At 33.6% G+C, this 22715-nt stretch overlaps 4 protein-coding genes across 4 annotated transcripts; all 4 read left to right on the top strand.

Annotated features, from left to right (window-relative positions):
- On the top strand, positions 577–3097 carry LOC109351228 (aquaporin TIP2-1-like). Its single transcript, XM_019592625.1, has 4 exons — positions 577–807; positions 1360–1610; positions 2326–2721; positions 2942–3097. The coding sequence occupies exons 1-3, from the start codon at positions 678–680 to the stop codon at positions 2692–2694; spliced, it is 750 nt and encodes a 249-aa protein (XP_019448170.1). The 5' UTR covers positions 577–677; the 3' UTR covers positions 2695–2721; positions 2942–3097.
- LOC109351223 (zinc phosphodiesterase ELAC protein 2) lies at positions 6522–12919 on the top strand. The gene is made up of 12 exons (XM_019592619.1): positions 6522–6841; positions 7831–7920; positions 8082–8126; positions 8276–8330; positions 8494–8537; positions 8620–9081; positions 9262–9527; positions 9617–9746; positions 9841–9891; positions 10563–10966; positions 11063–11672; positions 12457–12919. Exons 1-12 carry the CDS (start codon positions 6539–6541, stop codon positions 12772–12774), a joined length of 2778 nt encoding a protein of 925 aa, XP_019448164.1. The 5' UTR covers positions 6522–6538; the 3' UTR covers positions 12775–12919.
- LOC109351226 (ALA-interacting subunit 1-like) lies at positions 13916–17865 on the top strand. Its single transcript, XM_019592624.1, has 8 exons — positions 13916–14112; positions 14513–14571; positions 15265–15339; positions 15437–15553; positions 15684–15754; positions 16069–16369; positions 16684–16973; positions 17637–17865. The coding sequence occupies exons 1-8, from the start codon at positions 14031–14033 to the stop codon at positions 17695–17697; spliced, it is 1056 nt and encodes a 351-aa protein (XP_019448169.1). The 5' UTR covers positions 13916–14030; the 3' UTR covers positions 17698–17865.
- On the top strand, positions 18656–21051 carry LOC109351225 (uncharacterized WD repeat-containing protein all2124-like). The gene is made up of 2 exons (XM_019592623.1): positions 18656–19531; positions 20224–21051. Exons 1-2 carry the CDS (start codon positions 18932–18934, stop codon positions 20950–20952), a joined length of 1329 nt encoding a protein of 442 aa, XP_019448168.1. The 5' UTR covers positions 18656–18931; the 3' UTR covers positions 20953–21051.

Below are 22715 nucleotides of genomic sequence, written 5' to 3'. Positions count from 1 at the left end.
CAAACACCTAACTCAAATAATGTTTTGATAACTGAATTAAGGATTTACACAAAATTTTGGTTAAATACCTAACTCTCACAATCTTATACATTCAAATCATTATTTTACTTATGTAAATTAATTTTTAAAATGGGTGCACTTATAAAATGCTCTCACACAGCAATGCACATCTTAAATAATGATTTGGATACCTATAATAGGAAATTTCTGCTATATATAAAAAAATTGGACCACATATATTTAGAAAATGTGTATAAAAAATAGTATAAAGTAAGTTAAAATAGATAAATATGTATCAAACACAATGTATCTAAAACGTTAGTTTAGTGGTGTAAGGTCTCACTGAATCTCCAAGATTGAAGGTTCGATTTCAGGGAGCGACATTGTTGGAAGGGGTAACCACAAACCCCGAAAGAGACCTTATCCAAAAAGGTGAGGAGATATAATACCAAAAAACACAATGTATATACAAATAATGAAACTTATATTAATAATACTAACATGAACCTAACCCATTATCAAGTTGGTGAACTTATTTAATAAGCCTTAATACTTTACTTGGCAAGTTTGTACTATATATATCAACCCACTTTAGAAGCTTTATGTGCAACATTTCTAATTCTGAACATAAACATTTCCTTATCTTATCTTTGAGGCTCTCATAGAAATTTGTGAAGATGGCTGGTGGCATAGCATTTGGGCGTTTTGATGATTCTTTCAGTTTAGGCTCTATCAAAGCCTATTTAGCTGAGTTCATCTCAACTTTGCTCTTTGTTTTTGCTGGTGTTGGTTCAGCCATAGCCTATGGTTAGTGCTATATATGTATGCTACTTTCTTTATTACTTGAGTTACACGCAACTAATTCAAGTAAGAAACTTTGAGTATCTTTGAGAATGAACTAGAGTTTGAATCTTGTGAATTAAAAGATTGAGTTTTGGGGAGCTTTTTCTCCTTTAACGAGTCTTTTCAACTCAACTCAGATCAGTTGAAGTTTAATTTGACTTTTGGATACTAAACCTAGTGATTTAAATTCCGGACCACATAATGTGATGTGGCCGCAATATTGTGGTTATGGTAACTGCCGTAGTTGCATCACATTGTAATTACAGTGTGACAATGATACGGCCATATTTGGCCGTAGCGCAACCGCATTTGGACCACATCAAACCGAATCAGACCACATCGAATTCCAAAATATTTTTTAATTACAAAATAATTCACACTGTAACGTCACGATACGCATGGAAACAAATACACTCATAGTAACAGTAACCAAACCATGATCACAACCGTAATTTAAAACAATGGCTAGACCCAAGAAAACAAGAATTTCACTTTTTTATTTATTGTATTTTACAGGTAAGTTGACATCAGATGCAGCACTTGATCCTGCTGGGTTAGTAGCAATTGCTATTGCTCATGCTTTTGCTCTGTTTGTTGCTGTTTCTGTTGGTGCCAACATTTCTGGGGGTCATGTCAACCCAGCTGTGACATTTGGTTTAGCTATTTCTGGCCAAATTACCATTCTCACTGGTATCTTCTACTGGATTGCACAGCTTCTTGGCTCCATAGTGGCTTCCTTTCTCCTCAAGTTTGTCACCGGTGGCTTGGTAAGTTTTTTTAACTATTACTAAGAGTATCCGTTCACCCTATGGATAAGAAACTAATCCCTTTCGGGATGCGTGGTTGTCCCTCACAACAAATGTCGCTCTAGCGAGACCTTACACCACTAGACCAATGCCTTTGTTGGTCGTTAAGTTTAAGTTTAAACCGAACCTACCTATATGATTCATTATTTGTGTTACAAGCATGGCAAAAATGTCACCCTTGCACAGGGAGAAATTGTTGCATGCTTTTGGAGAAGTAATAAGTGCATGCATGCTACATAAAAATCTTCACTGCTAATTGAAAACACATTCACATGAATTTTAAACAAAACAACTTTAGATCAATGATAAAGGTCCTACTATAGGATGCATTTATTGCTACTCTAGGAACATGCTAAAAAATTTCTTGTAATAGAAGCTTCATCCATAAATCCAGGGCATATCTGCCATTTTGCTTCTCATCATATTATTAGTTAAGGGGACAATGAATTCTGTTGGAACACTGTTTCTTTAACAACGATACTGTGTCCCAAACCATGTCACAAATCCCGTCTCGCACGTTTGGTGTGAGACAGAATTTGAAACATGGTTTGAGAAGGAAGATCTTTGCTATGTTTCCTAATGGATTTAGATCCTGTAATTTGAAACATGGTTAGAGACATAATTTAGGACATGATTCGGGATAACATAATTTAACTAATTCTTTTGTTCTTGTCAGGCTATTCCTATCCACAGTGTAGGTGCTGGAGTAGGAGCTGGTGAAGGAGTTGTGACTGAGATCATTATCACATTTGCATTGGTCTACACTGTGTATGCTACAGCAGCTGACCCTAAGAAAGGTTCATTGGGCACCATTGCACCCATTGCCATTGGTTTCATTGTTGGTGCCAATATCTTAGCTGCTGGTCCATTCTCTGGTGGCTCAATGAACCCTGCTAGATCATTTGGTCCTGCAGTTGTTAGTGGTAACTTCAGTGGTCACTGGATCTATTGGGTTGGACCTTTGATTGGTGGTGGTTTAGCTGGTGCTATCTATGGCTATATATTCCTTCCCTCTGACCATGCACCATTGGCTACTGATTTTTGATTTGTTTAGATGATTATTGTCTTTGTAATGGATGAAGATTACATGTCCCACCGTGGTGTTTCCAACTCTGTATCGACCAATAATATAGTGTCACATAATTTGAAAGTTCCAATTGACTATGCCAGTAAAAAAACATATTCATTTGTGACTTTTCCTTCCCTTGCTAAAACAGAACGAGACATTACATGACATTATATTATTAGTCGTGATAGGGTTGATGACACTAAAGTTGAGACAAGTGATCTTCATCGATGTTTCTATGTAATAAAGGAGGAGAGGCAACTTTTGCTTTTCTTTCTTTTATTCTTCCATTTCTCCTTTTGTTTTTGCTTATAAAGTATTGGGGTTATGTTGTAATGTATGAAACTACAAATTCATTCTAAGAGGCTGGTGATTTGCAGTACTTGTTTTTTCTCTTGTATCTATTGTTGTCAGATGAATGAACATTTGTTGCTCCAAGTGGCAAGGAATTTGGTTCCACTAAAGCATTTTGGGTTTGATTCTTAAAAAAAAAATTGGGTTCAATGTAGAGACTTTCATTAAGTGAGGTCTAAGGTTAAGCTCAATTTTAATCAAATAATGAAAAAAATTGAAAGCTAAAGAAATATAAAGTGATATGTGCATGAATATATGTAAATAGCATTGTAATAATGAAAAATGTCATATCATAATATTTATTCTTTTTGTACTTTAGATACTTTTCTCTCTAGTACCGGAGAAGATCCTCACCCGGTTTTGACCGATGCAAATGATTAGGATTGAAAAATGTAAATAAGGTGGCACATCTCATTTGGATATACAACTAGAGAGTAGTGCTTATAGATACAAGCAGAAGAAACCAAAAGGAGTATCTAACAAATAATCTGTTGCTTGATGCAAAGTTTCAACTAAAGTGCTTAAGATGCCTTGACGCGTTGTTCTCCAACTATGTATATGCTTGAAGTGTGTTATGTGGCCCATCAAGTGAGAATTATTAATCTTAGGATATATCATTGAAGAGTACAATCAAAACAATACAAGCCAGGGCCCAGGAAAAACAATTCTAGGGACACATCCGGTCAAGTTTTAGGTAGAGAGGACCGATGTGTTCCAAGGAGATTTGAACATGGCTGCAAGTAGTGAACATGGCTGCATGAGTCAAAGTAATGCAGTACTCGGGTCTGTCAAGTTGCTTTATTTTTGGATCCAGATCCATACAAATACATATTGGGTCTGCTACCCATAAATCTATAGACATCCAGCGGATCTACGGGTACCTACAAATTGAAAAACATTAAAAATAATTGCGAGTAATTTATATAATTGTATGTTTATTTTTCTGCAATCTTATATGTTATTTATGTAATCAACAAGAGGGAAAATTAGAACACATATTTTAAAGTTTTAAAAACATTTTAAATTGATTATTTCAACATTATGATGTAAAATTGATTTAGTAAGAATTGTTCAATCAACATAATATTATATTATACATATCAATTAACAACATAATATCACATCACTACTTAACAATATAACATGATTGTTTAACAACATAACAATCACATTTATGAATTAACAAAATAACATTATCGATTAACAATATATACGAAGGAATAACGGGTCTGGGTACCGCCTGGGTACCCGTGAGTCTGAGTACCTCATTACTCGGATCCAGATCCATCCAACAACGAATCTAAAATCTCAGATTCAATTATTCACAGGTCCAAAAACATGGACCCATGCCCAATACATTTGGGTATTTTTTATACCTACGAATTCAGGTACCCATTGCCATCCTTATTCAAATGCTCAAATAAGTATTATACTCTTTCTAATAGATGATTAAATCTCATAAAAGTAGTCTTGCTACTATAAGTAATTCTCTTATCATTCTTATAGAGACATACATCAGAAAATTGAGTTTATATATAATGATTTAAAAATAAATGAAGTTGTTCTAAATTAATAATAAAGATATGATTGAAGGTAGTTGTAATCTTTTCACTAATATAAATTAGTAACGTAACATAAGGTGGTTGTAATCAAGACCATTTATAACTTTTGTTCTAACAAAACTGAGATATTTAAGATCTATTTCCCAGTTGAATTTTGGAGAGAATTAAAGGAAATAAAAGGTATGAGAATCATAAAATACACGAATGGAATGACTTCAAAGTCTTCTATTTTCTTTCTTTATTCTTCAAAGTTCAATTCGCAAACAAACCCTTAGAGATATAAAGAGAGCTATGTTGGGTTATGTAATGTATTTGAAGTTATGAAGATAGAGAAATGTCAAGGCATGAGAGCTGAATTGGAATTAGAGGAGTGACATTTGTGAAATCTAGTATTTTCCAAGATTGAAGAAAAGTTTGTTTGTTTGATGGTTTTTGCATGGAACCCTTGACCTTAGTATAATGCTTTTTTATTTGTGATTGTTCTTTTGATGGTCTTATATGGTTCAATAGGGTTCTACATGGCACAAGACTATATGCTAAAGATTGAAATGGATATAGAACATATAAAAAGAAATAAACCAATAGGTAAATATATTGGTTGAATTGGGCCTAGTAGCTACATCAATATGGCCTATATAGCGAAGCAAAACTAAATGGTTGGACCTAAGAGATGCTTGTGCAACTTGTCAAAATAATAATAATAAGCCTAGTGCTTGATAGATGAAATTTGATATGATACTTAACCCAAAAAGAGATTATAAAACTAATTGAACTTAACTCAAAAAATTGTTCAAATACAAAAGGGGAAAAACTAGGGAAAGTATTTGTGTACACAGTTTTATGTTTTCCACTCACTATATAAGTTAAACGAAAGTATAATTTTTTTTCATCCTAAATCAAACAAGTTTTTTCAGTTGGGAATAGTTGATGGATAATGGTTCCAAAGCAGAGCAGAATGACATAATTAGAAGGGTTAAAGAGTTGTAAGAAAGATTTATTGTCTCATGGAAATAGGTCAGATCGCCTATCAGAGACCTATTACTTGACCTATAACAGGCTAGGCTAAACCAGGTTAGACTTTAGGCATTTAAAATGTTTATTAAACCTAACAGACTGACCTATTTAATTATATTATATAAGAATGTTAAAAATATATTATTTTAATATAAGTAATATTATTATACGTGTAATATTAATATAAAAATGTAAACAAAAATATAATTTAATTATTAGAATTAGATGGACTTAACTAAAAGTAGGAATATAAGTCATTTAAATGTAGATATGGTAGTCTATTTTATGACCATATATTATAATAGGTCTTTAAACAAGCTAATAGCTCATACCAAACTTTTAAATATGAAACTTTTAAACAGGTCAGACCCAAGTTTTGAATTTTTTCTAAACATGTTAATAAGGTAGACTCAAGTCCTATGTATTATATATGTTGAGTCTGTTTAAGGCAAAATCTGACTTGTCTTAACATGTTTCCATCCTTATTCCCAAATTATGTCTCACATGCTATCTCGACTCAATAAAAACATGATACATTGATTAAATTTTTTAATATTTATTACTACTATTATTTTTTTGTTTCATTGTTATTATTTGGTAGAGAAGCAATGGGATGAGGATGAGTTCTTATGGGAGCACATCTTTTGTTCTAAAATTTGTGTTATTCTATGTTATATAATTGTGATTGATCAAAAAAATATTTAAAAAATAAATTTAATTTCAATATATTTTCTTAAATGAATCACAGTTAATGATACATATAGTGGTCCCGAGTTTTGTTGAAAGAGTTGATAGAAGGAATGAGATGAGTGAGTTTTTATAGCTCAAAAAATGACTTTCTTATGATGATTTAATAATAATAATAAGAGGCTAGAGTGACCCATTGAGTAGAAATGGCCCAAGTTTCAAACTTTCGTCTCTTCTTTCCTTCTCTTTCCCTTTTCTCTCCTAAACCCCCCACTCTTCAACTTAGGTCTCTCTTTACTGTTATCTCCTCTTCTTCTAAACGACGCCGTAACTTCCCCAACCCTCTCCACCGCAGAACCACCACCACCACCACCACCATGCCTACGGAAGCTGAAGTTGGGTTCAATAAGAGAAGGGCTGAAGGAAGAGATAAGAATGATGCTTCCAGAAAGAATCTTCACTTGAAAGTTCGAAAACTCAATCCCATCAATACCATTTCCTATGTACAGGTATATATATATATCTATATCTATTCATTTGTGTTGGGTTTCATGCTTTGCTTTGTTTATTTGTTATGGCTTGAAATTAAGTGATTCTAAGATATTCTATGGAAGTGATTTCTTAAAAAGTGGTATTTTTTTTGTTGCTGGAGTTGAAAATTCAACTCATAGAATATCTTAGAGGGTGGATTTATTCTGGTGTTAGGCATTTTATTGCTGAAGTTGAAAAAATGCGACTTATAAGAATGTAGCAATGGACATCCGGTCCATATAACATTGCGTGTTTTATAGTTTTTGCATTAAACAAAACTTTCCATATGATTACATTATAAGAAAGAAATTGTTTTGAGAAATGCCTCTCTACTCTTATATGTGATATATGTATTATAAAATCAAAAGCCAAGGAGAATTCTAGAATTGCCTTACCTTTCGCATTTGCTTCCTTTATGTCATAAATTCCATGAAAACATTCACATCATATAGTGTCCCTCTCTTCATGTTCATTGAGATCCCCTCCTAGGGAAAAATCATTTATTTTGGGAGTTAGTTATTGAGTGAGGTCAAGTGTACAAGGTAGTTTCTAATATGATTATATGAATAACTGTGTTGGATTCCCCTTATAATTAAAGTTTTAATTAGGGTGTCTCTGCTCTAACAAAAATATATTTGTGTTTCCGGCCTGAGTTTCTAAATATTAGTGTGAGGAGCAATAGCTTGAACTCATGTTCGGTTGGGTTGTGGTTCAGGAGTTTGTTTTGCTCACGTCCTTGTCTTAGAGTACTACTTTAGATATTATCTGATAGAGATTTGCTTTCTTTTGCATTTTTAACATGTTACATAGCACAATTCTTTCCATTTATGTATGGTTGTATGGTCAAGTTTCACATATGTCATTGTCTCAATAAAAACTCCTCTAATAAGATAGGCTCCATACATGTATGTGTGTGTGTTTTTCACTCTTTTACTTCCATTTTTGTGGTTTTTTGTGCTTACTGTAGATATTAGGGACTGGAATGGATACTCAAGATACATCACCTTCTGTCTTGCTTTTCTTTGACAAGCAAAGGTTTATATTTAATGCTGGAGAGGTGAGTCTTCTCTCTACATTAGCAAATTCTGTGATGCTGTCATTTGTTTTCTTACCTGCCTGAAATCCTATTGACTAATTCTTTTATGTACATTTTCGTTGAAAATTTATTGAATACCTTCTAGGATTTATTTACCCAAATTCATATGATGTTTCTCTCAGGGACTACAACGTTTTTGCACAGAGCATAAAATTAAATTATCAAAGGTACGATTAAATCTTGGACTCGAGACATTTTTTTCTTTTAGTGTGAATACTTTTTCTCACACATTACCCATTATCAACTTATGAAAGGATAATTGGTCACAATTTTTACTTTTTAGTTTCATAATCTTACATCATCCATCTTTCTTCAGATAGATCACATATTTCTTTCTCGCGTTTGCTCAGAGACTGCGGGTGGGCTTCCAGGTCTGTCTAGGATTATAAATAATATTGTGGTTTTAGTTTTATACATATCATATATTGCAGATAGTAGTGTAATTTCTTTACTAAGATACTGGAAATTGATATTTAGTCCACTGATACATAGAGAAGAGCCTTGAAAAACTCATGATCAGTCTTCAACTTACAGGTTTGCTGCTTACTTTGGCTGGCATGGGAGATGAGGGAATGTCTGTAAGTAACAGATGAATTTTATGTATTTTCTATCTCTTATAATACATATTTGCTTTAAATGATAGGTTCTTTTAATTTTCAGGTCAATGTATGGGGCCCTTCAGATCTTAAGTATTTAGTAGATGCCATGAGATCTTTTATTCCTAATGCTGCCATGGTTCACACGAAGAGCTTCGGGCCCAACTTCAGCACTGATGAGTCTACCGTGCTGAGTCGAAGTAAGCTTTCGGATCCCATTGTTCTCATTGATGATGAAGTGGTCAAATTATCAGCCATTATTGTACAACCCAACTGCTTTGAAAATAAGCCCCCAATGCCTTCAAATAGTCCTGCACATAGTTCAGAGATCCTTGACTCCCCTAATGGAAAAAGGCAGCCTGCTGGAAAGCCTGGTGATATGTCTGTAGTATATGTTTGTGAACTGCCTGAGATCAAGGGAAAGTTTGATCCAGAGAAAGCTAAGGCCCTCGGACTCAAACCTGGCCCTAAGTATCGTGAACTACAACTTGGAAATTCAGTGAAATCTGATCGCCAAAATATTATGGTAATTCTCAAAACTCAAACACATTATTTACCCAATGTAGGGCGGAAGGAAATTTTGAAAACTAAACAGAATCCGAGATAGATTTCGTCATTTCGATCAGTATTGCACATGCTTTAGTTTATTATAATTTGATGTTGGGCTTCCATTCAATGTTATTCTAACATTTTGTCTGCCATATAGGTTCATCCAAGTGATGTCATGGATCCTTCTCTTCCTGGTCCCATTGTACTCCTTGTTGATTGCCCGACAGAATCTCATTTGGAATCATTATTGGCGGTAAAATCACTCAATAGTTATTGTGGTCAAGTGGACAACTTGCCGGAGGCTGGTAAGAGTGTCACATGTGTAATTCACTTAAGTCCTGCATCTGTTGTAAGCTGTTCGAATTACCAAAACTGGATGAAGAAATTTGGTTCTGCACAGCATATCATGGCCGGACATGAAAAGTAAGGTGTTAGTCTTTCTGGAATGTCCTTTGTCTGGTTCTCCTACTATCTTTGTTAGTGATTACTCTAGTTGCTTATGCCGTCTGCAGGAAAAATGTAGAGATTCCAATATTGAAATCTAGTGCAAAATATGCTGCACGACTTAATTACCTTTGTCCGCAGTTCTTTCCAGCTCCAGGATTTGGGTCTCTTCAAAATTGCTCCCTTGCTTCAAGTGAGGTTTGTCACAATATGCTAGAAGTGGAATTCCTGGACAATGGTGGTTAAGACATAAATGAGTATAATTAAAATGTTCTAATTGATTCTTCTGCAGGGTTCTTTTTCAGATCTTTCTGAAGTCATTTGTGCTGAAAACCTTCTCAAGGTATGGAAGGCTGTTAACTTACTTGTTATTGCCTTCTTGTTGACGTCTTTGCATAGAGTTTTTGGAGTCTGATAAGCACCTAATTGTAATGATCCATGCCTTTTATGATGTCCTGGTTGTAATAATCTTTTGAAAAAGAAGTAACTTTATAATTACCGTTAACAATTTAAAGCATTATGGTTATACCTAATGCTGATATATGAGCTCGAGTAACAATCTTCTAATTTTCAAAATAAGAAACATGTTTTTGGCGATCATTTGTTTTTTAACTAATATTTTTTAGATGCATCACTGAGAAAAGAATATAAGAATGACATTCTTTTTGTGAAATCCTTGGAAAGTTGGGGTATGATGAAATAAATAAATATAATCAGGCAAAATTTTATATCTTAGATTTTGCATAAAACCCTTCAAAATATGTATTTTTTGTGTCCTCTATACTTTTAGTCAAATTATCTTCCATTGTTCCACTTTTTTCACTGTTGTTTCTATCGATCTTCTCCACGACCAAACCACCTTAGCAGAGTTTGTCATATTCTTGTCTATAAGTGCTGCTCCAACTTTCTCTGAGATGAATTTGCCACCTTAAGACTTCCATTTTGCTTTCTGATTCTTTATCTTGTGTTTGTCATGCTCAAATATTTATAGATGTATTATTCCATGCTGTACAGTTTACTTTGCGTCCATATTCTCATCTTGGGTTAGATAGATCTTGTATTCCAAGTAAGGTGGTTTCCGAAGAAATCATTGATGGGCTACTGTCAGAGATTCCAGAGATCGTGGAAGCAGCCGAGCATGTGAGCCAGCTGTGGCAACAATCCAGTCAGAGAAAAGAGGATTTAGTTCCCGTGTTCGATTATAAGATGATGATTGAGGAGCCATGGCTGTGTGCAGATGGTGTTCCTGCTTCTTTGGAAAATATAAGAAGAGATGACTTGGAGATAGTTCTTCTTGGAACTGGTTCATCCCAGCCATCCAAGTACAGAAATGTGACCTCAGTATACATAAATCTTTTCTCAAAAGGAGGTTTGCTCTTGGATTGTGGTGAAGGAACTTTGGGACAACTTAAAAGAAGGCAAGTCTGTTGAAATTCTTAACGTACATGTTTATAGTACTTCACTCATTTGCTCTTCTAATCTGAACTGTTGGTTGATATATTCCATGGAAACAGATATGGTGTAAGTGGTGCTGATGATGCTGTGAGAGGTCTGAGTTGCATTTGGATTTCTCATATTCATGCCGATCACCATACTGGCTTGGCTAGGATTCTTGCTCTGCGGCGTGATTTGCTGAAGGGGGTGCCTCGTGAACCCTTGCTTGTTATAGGACCCAGGCAGCTGAAGAGATATTTAGATGCATATGGAAGGCTTGAAGATTTAGATATGGTGTTTCTTGATTGCAAGCACACCACAGCAGCCTCATTGGATTCTTTTGACGATGGCTCCCTAGGAACTCCAGTTGACGATGGTTCGACTTTGTTTTCTAAAGGATCTCGTATGCAAAGCTATTTCAAAAGACCAGGGAGTCCTATTGACAAAGATGCAGTTTCTCATATCCTAAAGAAATTTAAGGGGGTGATTCATGAAGCTGGTCTGAAATCCTTGATTAGTTTCCCCGTTATACATTGCCCCCAGGCATTTGGTGTTGCTTTGCAAGCAGAAGAGAGGAGTAACAGTGTAGGGAAAGTGATACCTGGCTGGAAGATTGTATATTCTGGTGACACAAGGCCCTGCCCTGAGCTGGTAGCAGCATCTCAAGATGCCACAGTCCTTATACACGAGGTAAGTCTTTCTATAAATTACTTGATGTTGACTGACCTTGTAATGAATTAGTATCAGCATGTGAATATCTGAAAATGATATGGAATGAGAACATTATAATTGTATTTAGGCCACTATTGGAAAACTATGCAGTAGAGAACCGACTATTCTAGTGTACCCTTTTTTAGAGTGGCAGGAGTCTTTTCTAAATGTTAGTAATGTCATTTGTATTTTTTATCCAACAATGATAACAAGCCTTAAATGCAGACATTTTTTTGCCTATAGAAAAAAGTCTAGAAGCTTTTGGTCTAATAACTTCTGGCAAAACTAACCCATATCTAGGAGTTCCAATACTAAAGCTTCCTTCCCCTTGATTTTCAAATTTGGATGCTCTTTCTCTCTTTACATCAGAATTTGCAGGTGTAACTTGCATAGTTCTTTTATTAAAAGATTACATGTTTCTTTCATTTTTATATAAAAAGAATCTTTTTGCTTCAATTCATTCTGCAATGTACGTCTGACATCTACTATCAGTCATGCTATCGATAGTCATGTCTTCGAGGACGAAACAGAACATGAGTTCTTTGTATTTGGTGTATTCTATAAAAAATAGATCATTTTGGTTCTACGGAAAGTGGTGGAACAAAAAAGAACAGAAAATCTGGTTCTGTCCTGTTTGTTTTGTTCTATTCTGTACTGTATGTGCATCAAATGCTACCCAACTCTTTAGAGTATTGTTTGTTGATTAGTACCAATCACTAGTGATGCTGCTGTTTATTTATGTATGATTTTGTAATTGATGCAGGCAACTTTTGAGGAGTCTATGATAGAGGAAGCCATAGCAAAAAACCACAGCACCACAAATGAAGCCATAGAAATGGGAGATGCTGCGAATGCGTATCGAATCATTCTTACTCATTTCAGCCAAAGATATCCAAAAATTCCTGTATTTGATGAATCACACATGCATAAAACATGTGTTGCATTTGATATGATGAGTATCAATATAGCAGATTTGCCAGTGCTTCCCAAGGTTCTTCCATATTTGAAATTACTTTTCAAAAATGAAATGGTAGTTGATGAGTCAGATGATGTAGTAGATGCTGTGGCTTCAGCTTCTTAACAAAATGATTCAATTATGTCTTTTTTTGGTTTATTTATTTTGACTATCATTTTGTCAATCTATGCATGACATGGTAGCATATATTATTGGATTGCCAATGCAGTTTCACCAAGATCAGAAGAAATAAAAGTTCTTTTTGTTCCTAGAATGTGTGGGATTGGACCCATCTCATCTGAAGAAAGAGGTAGTCAAAGAAAAGTTGAGTGCATTAAAATAAACGACTACGCCTTATGCCTTATTCCTACTAGGTGGAGTCGGCTCAACCTAACCAACGATGAATATAGTTGTTCCATGCAAGCCTCTACTTACTCTTTTACTAATTTGTTGATCTGAGGGGTATTCATAATCCTAAATGCTGTTATTCTATTAGTTTTGCTTTCCTTTGAAGTTGAGTTCTTTTAATAGTCTAAACCAATGAGTTTTTTAGCATTTTATTATTAGGCTATACATACTCATAATATTTCTAGTGGTCAATATTCATTATTTATTAAATGAGTCTAAATAAATGCACAAATTTTTTCATTGATTTTTGTTAATAATATACTCAAGTTTGTTTTCAAAAGTATCATCCTTCACTATCTTTAAAAACAAATAAATACATACAAATAGAAAGCTTTCTGATAAGAAAATGGATTAAATTCTGATGCACTAAAGATCTTTTTTTTATAGTACAACCCACTTATCATTGTATTACTACATTTAAAATGTTAACTCTTGTAATAAAATTCACTAAATCATCTAGTTCATTGAAAATTATACAACTATTTTTTAACACTAACTAATCATGCATTGTGAACACAATATTTTTATTCTATAAATCCATAATACATTACATATATGTGGCCTTTAGATAGTAACCATGTATGATGAGATAATAGTGTAAAAGAAATTCACAACAACAATGGATCAAAATTTAGTTCATATCATAAACATATAAACAAAGTTAGATGAAAATATATGATATTTTTTCAACAGTATACTTTGCTGCAAGTAAACATTCCCTAGTCAAAACTGTTATATTTTGACATACACATAATGTATATTAGGAGAGATGATAGGTGGTGAAATATTCAACAATATAAATGTGTGGTACTCCTACATTTGAATGGTAAAAACTGCACCATGTAAGCATTGTCTTTCATTTCTCTTCAAACCTTAACCACAACTACTTTTCAGTTATTCTTAGACTCATTAATTTGATGTTATCATTGAAATGCATTATTATTAGTTATTAACTAGAGAAAGAGAGAGAAACCATGATGGATATGGATACCCCTACACAAAGTTTGGTTAGCAAAGGTGAATCACCTACCAAGAAGAATTCTAAGAGACCCAAATGTATGTGAGTTCTTCACTTTTTCTTACATTTCCTCTTGTTTTCTTCTTATCAATGTGCACTCATAAATCATAATCTTCTTCATGCACCATTAACAAATGATATATATATATATACATAGATATAGCATTATTATCGAATACTCCATAAGATTAAAGAATCTGGTAACGATAGAGTGGGAGAAAACCATTGTTTGACGTGCAACAAAATTACCATTTTACCCCCAACACATGTCTATGTTAAACAAAATTATAATGTCATAGTTTGTGGAATATGGCATTTTTCATTGCTTTATTTGTAAGGAAATTTGTTCAATAAGTTTATAATAAAATAATTTTGCAGATGAAGATGTTTCATGTAGTATTTGTATTATTGCTCATATAAATTTTTATTTGATTGTAGATTCAAAATTCTCACAGCAAGAACTTCCTGCATGGAAACCTATTCTAACTCCTGGATGGGTAAAGCTTGCAACATGATTCCTTAAGTTTTACTACATGCTTATACACAATGTCCTATCGTACTAAACCATGTCTCAGACCAATGATATTGAAGCAAAAATAGAAAAACTAATGAATATTTTATTTTTTAATTGACATTTCATGTTTTCATTGATCCGGGATATGGTTGGGGACTAGAGATGACAAAACGGGCTGCCCGACCCGTTTTGTTTGTGCCCGCAAAAATTTAAGCAGGCACAAGCATGTCCACGTTGACCTAACAGACAAAATAGCATGCCCTGTCCGTTTTAAAACGGGCTAACGGGTGGCCCGCAAGCATTGATGAATAGTTTAAAAATAATAAAATAAAAAGAAATTAAATAAAGTAGTTAAAAGAGAACAAAATTTAAAAAAACTTTGATATTTTCTATAAAGTTGACTAAATTATATTACATCACAAATTTGTGTTTTGAGACATTAAATCACATCATAATTTATTGGGCAAAACGGGAAATGGGCAAAATTTACAGGTCCTGCCCATAATGCTGGCGGACAATGCCCATTTTGACATCTATATTTGGGACACAGTTTGGGACAACTGATACTTGTGCCATGATCATATTATGCAACAATTAATTTCAGTCACACTTTCTGTTTTTTTGCTAATGCTCTAATAATTGATCAGCAGTTTCATTTTCATTTTCATTTTCTCAGGTTATTTGCACATTTACTGTCATAGGAATCATATTCATCCCTGTTGGTCTTGCCTCATTGTATTCATCAGAAAGTGTAATATCTCACTTGTCTCTTTATACTTACAAATATAGTGTCAAATGATGAAAATGAATGTACATTGATCAAGAAATTAATACTAATGCTGATGCAGGTGGAGGAACATGTAATCAGATATGATCAGAATTGCCTTCCTGAATCACATGCTAAAAATGCGTTGGAATTTATTAAAACCGATTCGACGAACAAGACTTGCACTCAAACATGGACTGTTAGTACAGTTTCTGTAGTTTCTATTGATGCAGCATTGCAGCAATGTTGTTTTTCATTTCCATTTCCTTGTTTGGTATTGTAACTTGTGCTGCAAGTTAATTCAAAATTGTTTGGTGAAAACTTTATAGGTTGAGCATAAAATGCAAGCCCCTATTTATATCTATTATCAGCTTGATAATTACTACCAGAATCATCGCAGGTATGAACAATTTATTAAATCATTTTTACATTTTCAAAGAAGATAAACTTATGTCATTATTTCAGGAATATGCATAAGTGCATTTGGTATTTGATGCATTGTTCTTTTTTGAATTGCATATAAGTATATGCTTATATTTACTTTGTAATTGAAACTACTAGAAATGAGTATGTGCTTATATTTACTTTGTACACATCTCACTCAACATATACAATGAAAATAATTGTACTTTGTTGAGTTACTACTTATGCAACCACTTCTTATTGCTCTCTCTTTCTGCTGAATTCTGATATGGTTTTCTCTGATTCTTGAAGATATGTTAAGAATAGAAACGACAAGCAATTGCGCAGTAAGTCGGCCGAGGGTGTCACAACCAATTGTGATCCTGAAGCAGAAACAAAAGGGCATCAACCAATTGTTCCTTGTGGCCTCATTGCATGGAGTCTGTTCAATGACACATACAGATTTTCAATGAAAGACAAGGATTTGGCAGTTAATAAAAAGGACATATCATGGAAGAGCGACCGAAGTTCGAAATTCGGATCTGATGTTTATCCGAAAAACTTTCAGGGTGGATTTATGGTTGGTGGTGCAAAACTCAACGAGAGCAAACCGGTAAACATTTCTTCATTTTAGTCATTTTCATTTTTCACTTTCGTTTGAATGCGCATTCCAGTATGCAGTTTGATTAAGCACTTATTCAATAAGCATTATCACACAAGAGCTTATGACCTTATAAGTTCTTTTTTATCTTATTTCTTAAGCTTCTCTGATAAGCTTATAGGAAAGTCCTAAGTTATTTTCATCTCTTCAAAGCACCTGCTTAAGTGCTTATATGATAAGCTAAAGCTCAAATAAGCACTTTTCTGTTTGCTTGTTTCTGTTTTTGGAGAATAAGTAGATAATCTATGTCTTGTGGCATGTACTAGTTGAATGAACAAGAGGATCTCATCGTGTGGATGCGAACGGCAGCGTTACCAACTTTCCGAAAACTATATGGCAAGATTGAGACTAACCTTGAAGTTAATGATATGATAGAAATAGTGATAGAGAACAATTATAACACATACGAGTTTGGTGGAACAAAGACCCTGGTTTTGTCGACTACAACTTGGATTGGTGGAAAAAATCCCTTCTTAGGGAGGGCATACCTTTTCATTGGTGGCCTATCCTTGATCCTAGCTGTTGGATTCATACTTCTATATGTCATTAGGCCAAGGTAAAAGAAATACTTTATGCTTACCTTATACTATACATCTATATGGTTCTATCTCTATTGATTTATATATGTAATGATTGTGGACATGGATCACCTGTCCGAAACGTTGTCTCATTCCATGTCCCGAGTCAATCACATATTGCCATATGAATAAAAGAAATTTTTAAAAAACAAAAAGTAACATTCTGATTGGCTCAGGATAAGGAATGATACATCATTCGGGACAGGTAATCTCTGTTAGCAAAGAACATGATTTTGCATTTGGTGTCCTCTATATATGTTATTTCTTGTCTGCTTTCAAGTTCCAACTATAATAACACAAAAACTTCAGAATTTTAAACTTAATTTGATATGTATTGCCTCCATCTACCCCTTCTTTGTCTCAAAATTCAGCATTTCTTGTCCAAAAGGGTGAGGCTAGTGACACTCACAAGTTATGATTAACCAGTCATAATTTTGTAAACTAAAAGCTAAAGTTATGATTTGAAGTGCCAATATCTTTAGTCCATATCCAATATTTAGATTAAATTAAGTACCTCCTCATGACTTTATCCTAATGAAGATTATGATATTGGCTAGAATGAAGAGAAAAGCTAGTAACTATTTTTGCTTATATATATTTATCACTTGCAAACTGACATTGTTATATTGATCTATGTGCAGACCTCTTGGTGATCCATCTTACTTATCTTGGAACAGAAATCCAGGAATTTATATAAAATGATATGTGATAAAGGCTCATTCTAGGAAGAGGCTTGTTTGTTGGTACTAGACTAGGTGAAAAGCTTGAAACTTTAGTGTACATAAAACATTTTTTGATTCATAATAGAAGACATAATAATCTAAGTATTATTTTGACTAAGTTATGATAGAGTGGCATGATTTGCATCAATTATGAAGCTCAAGATTTGTCAGAAAAAATTCAATTCAAATGCCCGTTAGTATAATAATTAGACTATATAGAAAAAAAATTGTTCAAGTGATGTGTAAATTTGTAGCCAAGAAAAAGTTACTATTTTAATTCAATGAAGTGAATGGAGCAAAGAACAGTGAATTACTTTGAGTAATGTGTTGGAAGTTGGATATTGAGATTTTAGAGACATTAGAAGAGTTAGAACATATGGGAAAGATAGAACAAAGAAGTTATAGTAACTGTAAAAAAAAATGTAATTTACAACTGTTAAATTTTTTATAGACATTTTCGTTTTTTATGTAGTCGACTTCATCAAGTAGAAATAACTGTATTTATAGATTTAGTTACTTATTCACATCTTTCTAATTCATGTCCCAAGTTACATTATAATTTCTCTTTCATAATTTGGTCGACAAAAAATTCGATAAATATATAAATAACAACTAACAAAATGTGGTTAAAAAGTAGTTTCTTATAGTATTTTTTGTTGGAGACTTTAATGAAGATCTAAAATAGGAAATAATTATATATTTCCTATTCATTAAATGAAATTGTATACAAACAACAAAGTAGAAAACCATTGTTTTGGCCCAAATTATTTGGAAACTATTACAGGTCACAGTCCTGAATGAAAATGTAATAATTAAACATTCCAAGCATATATTGCTTTAAAATTAAGGGATAAAGTAAAACTGTAAAACCCTCTTAACAAATTAAAAAGTAGTTTCTTATAGTAGGATGATAGAGAGAGTAAGGCATAGATAGGAAACTCATACATACTTTATTTGTAATTGCAACTAATGCTGCATTTATATTCTAACAACATTTCCTACCAATGTTACCAATGCTTCTTTTTCATTAATATTTGAGCATCCACCATATACATTTTGATCAACTATTGCATTAAACAAAGTTACAACCAAAATCTACCACCCTTCAAATTCATAACCCCATCAACCAACTTCATTCATAACACTCATAACTTATGATTCTTCCAAGTAATATTTTCTTTTGGTAGTGAAGAAAAGACAATGCTTTTAGATCAATGGACTCTTCTTCTAACTCTTCTGATCCTAACCCATCTTTTGCTTTTAGATCCACAACTCAAAACAACAACAACACCAACAACTTCAACTTCTTGAGAAGCCATTCTACAAAAGAAACAGCACCTTTCTCAAACTTACTTGTTTCACCACAGCACCTATCTTGTCCTACTCTTTCTCGCAGCCTTCAAAACTCTCCTCTTCATCCTATATTCTCATCATCACCAACACTTTCCACTTCAAAACTATCTGATTCTGACCCTCAAACAACATACCATTGTGCATCTTCTGTGCTTAGAAATGATGGCCAGATAATTTCATTGGCTTTATCATCAAATGGTTTAGTATACACTGGCTCTGATTCTAATGTTGTGAGGGTGTGGAAGCTACCTGAGTTCAGTGAGTGTGGACAACTTAGGACTAAGGCTTGTAGGGTTGTAGCACTTGAAGTGTGTAATGATATGGTTTATGCAGCATATGGTGATGGGAAAATAAGGGTGTGGAGAAGAACTTGGGATAAGGTTTTGAAGCATGTCAGATTAGCTACTATACCAAAGACAGTTGGCTATGTCAGGAGTTACATTGCTGGGAAGGACAAAACAGTAAGTGTTCTAAATTACGCAGTCATGATCAGGGTTGTGGTTACTGTGATTGTGATCATTGCAGCCGTTGCGATACGGATTGCAGTTCAAATGCGGTTGCGTTGCGGCCTAATGCGGCTGCATCATTATGATTTGGAGTCACACCGCAGCCGCAATATATTGTGGCTGCATCAGATGATGCGGTCTACAATGTAAATCACTACTTACACATTGTGTATTGATTTCATCGTTAAATGTACCATATACTATATCCGACCTATCTTAAAAAGGTTATGTAATAATGATTTAAAAAGTGACGAACTGCTTTTAAATGAAATAAAATATGCTATATGATATGATTGATCGATTCTTAGCATTAAGCATGCTTTATTGCTTATTGATGATGTATAATGCTTGGATTACTATTACTTTAAGTGTGGAGCTAAAACATTTGTTCAGGGGAAGTATGAAAGGACAGTGCTTTATTTAGAGGGACTAAGTTACAAAGTTATGTTTTCAACATGTAAAACTTTTATAAGAACATTAGGGAAAATCACATGTAAAAAAACTTGCCTTTCATCACTAAAATTACTCAATCATTAGGGATTTTATCAATGCAAAAAGTTAAGGCTAACCTAAGCATGTATAACTTATAAACCACATCATTATACTTTTTCCTGTTACATTAACTTCATTGGTTTTATCTTAATTAGATGAAGCATAAGGGTCTAATCACATCAATGGCAATTAACACAGCAGAGGACATTCTATACACAGCTTCCTTAGACAAAACAGTGAAAGTATGGAGAATCACAGACCTCAAATGTATAGAGACCATCAAAGCTCACCATGAGCCAATCAATGCTATCATTGTAGCTGATGATGGAGTCCTCTACACGGCCTCGGACGACGCCACGGTACGAGTTTGGCGCCGCAATTTTTGCAGCCATGACCAGCCACATTCTCTAACAGTTACCTTGCATGCCAAGCATTCCCCTGTGAAGACATTGACACTAAACCCTGATGGAGGAATACTATATGGTGGCTGCACTGATGGCTACATACACTACTGGCTAAAGGGTTGGTTTGCAGGGCAATTACAATATGGTGGGTCAATCCAAGGCCACACACATGCAGTGTTGTGCTTAGCCAGTGTGGCTAAGTATGTGGTTAGTGGCTCAGCTGATTCAACTAGCAGGGTTTGGGTTAGAGAACAAGATGGTCAACACACATGTGTAGCAGTTCTTGTTGGTCATAGAGGACCTATTAGGTGTGTAACAACATTCATTGGAGGAAGATTTGTGGAAGAAAATGAAGATAGTTGCACTGTTTGTAGTGGTAGCCTTGATGGGGTGTTGAAGGTTTGGCGTGTAACTCATTCTAACAATGTCAATAATCACTGCTTATCACAAGCTGAACCTAAGTATAAGGGACTTCAATGAGTAGCGGAGGTGTGTGATTGCCCTTTCCAACAACTATCGATTTCCCAAGAATCAAACTATTGACCTTTCGATCTGAGTATCTAGCGAGACATTACATCAATATATCGCATTCTTCATTGTTGACACAAGCAGATTACATATATGAAAAATGCAGTCTCTTTTTAACTTAGTAAAATTTGACAATTAACCTTGTTCATGTTTGAATAAATAATCTCAATAACTAATTAATTTTTTTGCTTTTATTTTGATATCTTTATAATCCTTTTCCGTTGAAACTGTGAGAATTAACGACTAGATTTATTGTTCAAGAAATATAAAAAAAGAAATTCAATCTAGAAAAACTAAGTCAAATATCTTTCCAAACGTGAAAATATCATTTTTTTTAATACAAGAAAATATGAGAAATATTGAAAAGAAAAGAAAGTAGAAATGTGGTATGTTTTATAATAAAATAAAAGCATTAAATCAATATGTTTCTATACTACTCAAATGAGTGAGTCTATTAAGCATATATTCTGTGTTTTACTATAGATTTCACGTGTATAGCAAGAAAAAAAAGTATTCAAATATACTAGATATTAGTATCTTATTCCCACTTTTAAATGATGGTTGTTGTTATATTGTGATGGTTATTATATGAAATTATCAATGTAACATGGTTTTAATGATCACTATGATCACAATATTCACATTTATATTAATGGAGTGCGTATCTGCTCTCCCATACTTAGTAACATTCTATGTGTCATGACTAAGTTAAAATTTAACTTTTAAATAATTTTCTGATCAATCACAATGTTATAATACTAAGTGTGAGACAGATGTGCACTCATATCAATTACACTAACAAATTTTAAAACCATCATCTCATCTATTAAAGGGGAGAGTACTCATGGGAAAATAAAGGATATTAGAAGTGCAAATTAACATAAAAAAGTGTAATTGAAACATAATTTTTTTCCAATTCAAACTTGAGTTCTTTGAATAGAGTAATATACTTTAAAGTTGATGAACTTAATTACAAGTTAAAACCGGCATAAAGAAACTCTAGTTAAAAGCATAGTTATAAAAACCGTTTTGTACCGACCGGTTCAACCGGAAAACTGGACCCCTAACCGGCACGGTACATGTGTTGAACTGGCCAAGTATTAAACCGGTCAAAACTGGTCCAAACCGGTGAACCGGCCGGTATTTTACTAAACCGGCCGATTTGTACACATATTTTTTTTTAAAAAAAACTTAAAAACTTAAAAACTTAAAAGTCTATTACAAGGTGACCCACATTTCCAACCATTCTTCAACCCTTCAAGACACATACTTCCAAAACATACTTAGATTACACATTTTGGTTCCTAACATGACTTTTGTTATAATCTATCTTGGAGTACTGTCTGAAGATAAAATTTGATAGAAAAATATAATATTCATATGAGACAACTTTGATCCATTGGTGTTAAATGTTAAAACTCCAAATTTATTTGTTTTGTAGAGTGAGTTGTGAACTTATGTCATTTATTTATATTTTGCGGTTGTTAAGTGATACTTTTGGATTGATATATGTTTTTTAATTTAGACTTTGAATTTGTTAAAGACTTAAAGTTGTTTATTTATGTGAATTTTGAATAGATTATAAATATGGATTATAAATTTGAGTATTTACTTATTTGGAATTTTTTTGTTATAGGTTTATATATATAAATATAAGTAGTATGTCCGGTTTAACCGACATACGGTTTAATTATTGAACCACTGTACCACTATAC

Source organism: Lupinus angustifolius, chromosome LG06, assembly GCF_001865875.1.
Source record: "Lupinus angustifolius cultivar Tanjil chromosome LG06, LupAngTanjil_v1.0, whole genome shotgun sequence".
NCBI classification, from domain to species: Eukaryota; Viridiplantae; Streptophyta; class Magnoliopsida; order Fabales; family Fabaceae; genus Lupinus; species Lupinus angustifolius.
This window is presented reverse-complemented; position numbering and strand designations above follow the sequence as displayed.

Excerpts from the sequence above, each read along its gene's own strand:
- LOC109351225 (XM_019592623.1), top strand. The coding sequence starts at position 18,932 with ATGGACTCTTCTTCTAACTCTTCTGATCCTAACCCATCTTTTGCTTTT. Across the intron at positions 19,532-20,223 it reads TTGCTGGGAAGGACAAAACA|ATGAAGCATAAGGGTCTAAT; the intron begins GTAAGTGTTCTA and ends TATCTTAATTAG.
- LOC109351228 (XM_019592625.1), top strand. The coding sequence starts at position 678 with ATGGCTGGTGGCATAGCATTTGGGCGTTTTGATGATTCTTTCAGTTTA. Across the intron at positions 808-1,359 it reads TGGTTCAGCCATAGCCTATG|GTAAGTTGACATCAGATGCA; the intron begins GTTAGTGCTATA and ends TGTATTTTACAG. Across the intron at positions 1,611-2,325 it reads AGTTTGTCACCGGTGGCTTG|GCTATTCCTATCCACAGTGT; the intron begins GTAAGTTTTTTT and ends TGTTCTTGTCAG.
- LOC109351223 (XM_019592619.1), top strand. The coding sequence starts at position 6,539 with ATGGCCCAAGTTTCAAACTTTCGTCTCTTCTTTCCTTCTCTTTCCCTT. Across the intron at positions 6,842-7,830 it reads ATACCATTTCCTATGTACAG|ATATTAGGGACTGGAATGGA; the intron begins GTATATATATAT and ends TGCTTACTGTAG. Across the intron at positions 8,538-8,619 it reads TGGGAGATGAGGGAATGTCT|GTCAATGTATGGGGCCCTTC; the intron begins GTAAGTAACAGA and ends TTTAATTTTCAG.
- LOC109351226 (XM_019592624.1), top strand. The coding sequence starts at position 14,031 with ATGATGGATATGGATACCCCTACACAAAGTTTGGTTAGCAAAGGTGAA. Across the intron at positions 14,113-14,512 it reads GAATTCTAAGAGACCCAAAT|ATTCAAAATTCTCACAGCAA; the intron begins GTATGTGAGTTC and ends ATTTGATTGTAG. Across the intron at positions 15,755-16,068 it reads TACTACCAGAATCATCGCAG|ATATGTTAAGAATAGAAACG; the intron begins GTATGAACAATT and ends TGATTCTTGAAG.